Source organism: Atta cephalotes (genome assembly GCF_000143395.1).
Source record: "Atta cephalotes unplaced genomic scaffold scaffold00080, whole genome shotgun sequence".
NCBI lineage: Eukaryota > Metazoa > Arthropoda > Insecta > Hymenoptera > Formicidae > Atta > Atta cephalotes.
The window spans coordinates 268,420-271,489 of NW_012130144.1; the positions used below are offsets into that span (position 1 = coordinate 268,420).

The window sequence follows — 3,070 nt, forward strand, 5'->3', positions numbered from 1 at the left end:
TACTAGAAATAAATTACTATTATTCTATAACTAATTACCTACTAATACTTTATAAATTTAATTTATTCTTCTATTATTCTATTTTTATTTTACTAAATACACTCTCTCTCTCTCTCTCTCTCTCTCTCTCTCAAAACTTATATGATTTCTTTGATAAAACCATGCAGTCTCAAAAGTGTAATCTCCTACCTTTTGATTCAACACTTCGTAATCCAATCTCTTACTCAGCACTACATTGCCGCTCTGAACACCCACATTAACATAGCCTTCGTCATCGTCCTCTCTCACCAATTCAAACCTCTGTACCGGATATCCCGTCGTTGGCTCTTTCGCCGACAGCATCAATAACGTCGTACCCAGGGGTTGTTCTTCCGGAACAGTGATCTTTATCGTTGGATTGTTTGGTGACCACCCGGAATTGGTAAACGTCGGATTATCGTCACTGTAGGCTTGGATGTAAATTATCACCTCTACTTTCGCTATCTGTTCGTCTCTGTCAACGACAGCGTTTAAATCCTTCGCCTGCACTGTTAGTATTACGACAGCGGCCACTTGATAATCTAGCATTCGGTTAACAGTTATTGCACCGGTCGTGGAATTTATTCGGAACGCTGTTTTGTAATCATAAGAAGCAGTATTTTTCAAAGCCACACCGGTCTTGTCAACAGCTTTTATTGGTTCCACAAGAGAATATTCCAGATATGCGTCTGCGTCAGGATCATTCGCTACCGCTTTCAATACAAGTTCACCTATTTATAATAAATTATTATTGTTACTAGATTTTCTCAGTATGGTTGCAGAGTACAAAAAAAGTTCCTTATTCATCTAGAATCTAGAATTTCTATTACTTCATTTTTTATTTTAAAGACTTATTTAATAAGTTAAATACAAAACTAATTATTAATTGATGAGTGTTTATTGGCAACATACCAATGGCTGCGCGTTCCGAGACATGAACAATGTACGTTGATTCATTAAATGTTGGCGGCTTATTATTTACATCTACAATGTTCACTGTGACAGTAGTGGTAGCTGTCTCCTTGACAGGTGTACCTGAATCAACAGCGTACACAATCACCTCGTATTTTTCACCACCAGTCTCCAGATCCAAGCGAGCGTCAGGTGACACAGTTATGATACCAGAACTATAATCAGTCACTCTTATCAACTTTACTATCAAATTTTGCTAACTACCAAATTTTTTTAAATTAAAATAGTTGAAATAAAATAATTAAAATAAAAACAAGACAAAAAGATAATAAGAGAAAGGCTGTAAATTCTAACAATGCATTATCTAGTAAACTTTATATTGTACCTGGAATCAATAACGAAATTATCCTTAGAACCGGACGCGATGTAATATTGAAGTAAGTTATCTCTTCCGTCGGGATCGTTGGCGACCACTCGAATTACTTCCGTTCCCGGAGATGCGTTTTCTAAGAGTCTTGCCCGATAAGTACTGGGTCCTGGTAAATTCGATTTATAGTTTCCTCGGAAAATAGGTTTTTGATTTCCCGGAACACCGACACGAACTAAAAGCTTTGCGTCGGAATATAGTGGTGGTATGCCAGTATCAGTCGCACGAATGATTAATTCGTAAATGCCCCTTTCAGTGTCTCCAGAACGAACCGGTTTCGACATGGTTACTTCTCCTGAATCCGAATTAATCTGTAAAATTCATTAAAAAACCAATGTTTAAAATTTACATCATAAAATACTACTAAATTTTATTACAAGAGAGAAATTTAGGAATTATACATACATTATTTTAAATCTTACAAATTAATATTAATATCTATAAGTTTAAATAAAATAAAATATATTAACGAAAATAATATCATTTATCATAAAACGAATTATTAAATAACAACATAATTATACAATGTTAATTGTGTAATATTAAATTTTACTTTATAAACACTTAGGTTTTTATTTTTAAGTTTAAAAATTAATAAATCGATAATCGATCTGATAAAAGTTATAAAAATACTTGAATTGCGAACCTTGAAGACATCGTCTGTCATACTATTATGCCGACTAATCGAATACATGACTTTTCCATTGCCTTGCATTGGTCCATCTATGTCGGTTGCTCTAACAAACATTTGCGGATCAAAACTGGTAGCACCTTCGCGAACGGTCCTAGAATATTCCGGCTGCTCAAACGTTGGCTTATTATCATTAACATCGTCAAGTTCAATGAGAATATTAACAGCGGACACTCGGCCGCCACCGTCCGTCGCCTCCATCGTCAAGGAATAAGATTTTTGTGCCTCATAATCCAATTTATTCGCCACAAATATCCCGCCCTTCTGCGAATCGGTCCTGAACTTGTCTGCGCCGAAACCACGCAGAGTATATGTTAGCTTGCCGAAGGAACCGCTGTCATAATCCTTTGCATAAACATCGCCGAAGCGAGTGCCAGGTTCTGCGTCTTCCAGGATCGATAATTTATACATCGATTGAGAGAATTCAGGGCTGTGATCATTGGCATCTAACAGCTGGATATGCACTCTACAAGTGGCCACCTGCCACAAATAATTCATATTAACAAATAATTCATATTGAAACAAATAATTTATATTAAAAATTCCAATGATAAAAATAATCAATATTAAAATTAGAACAGGACTGTTTATAATAAAATCAACTAAGTTGATTGACTAATTACTAATTTCTCACAATTAAATAGTAAGACTAACCACTTCGCTCGCTACAGTCGCGATGACATCGAACTCAATTTCTCTCTTTGTGGGATCATCAACATCGTAATCGAGAACATTGACATCTTTGGCTTTAATTACCACTGGTACTCTACCCTGAGCTTCTTCAGGACTGACAGTGAATGCTTTGCTAATTCCAGGATATCGCGGTACGTCTCGCAACGCCAGGAAATATTTCGCGTTGTCACCCACATCGCCATCGCTCACAATCATATTTAGACCTATGTAAACACAATGTCATCAAACACGAGAATCTTCTCAAATAAAAAACAAAAATAAAAAGAGAGAGAGAGAGAGAGAGAGAGAGAAGAGAGAGAGAGAATAAAGAAAATAGTACTTTAATTTTA

At 35.8% G+C, this 3,070-nt stretch overlaps 1 protein-coding gene across 1 annotated transcript in view; it reads right to left on the reverse strand.

Annotated features, from left to right (window-relative positions):
- The window catches only part of LOC105624483 (cadherin-87A), an 11,037-nt gene that overhangs the window by 4,242 nt on the left and 3,725 nt on the right, over positions 1-3,070 (reverse strand). The window contains exons 5-9 of the mRNA XM_012205842.1: positions 2,703-2,944; positions 2,004-2,528; positions 1,316-1,668; positions 931-1,145; positions 190-749 (exon numbers count right to left, since the gene is read on the reverse strand). Of these exons, the coding sequence (XP_012061232.1) occupies positions 190-749; positions 931-1,145; positions 1,316-1,668; positions 2,004-2,528; positions 2,703-2,944 (1,895 nt within the window). The remainder of the gene's footprint in view (positions 1-189; positions 750-930; positions 1,146-1,315; positions 1,669-2,003; positions 2,529-2,702; positions 2,945-3,070) is intronic.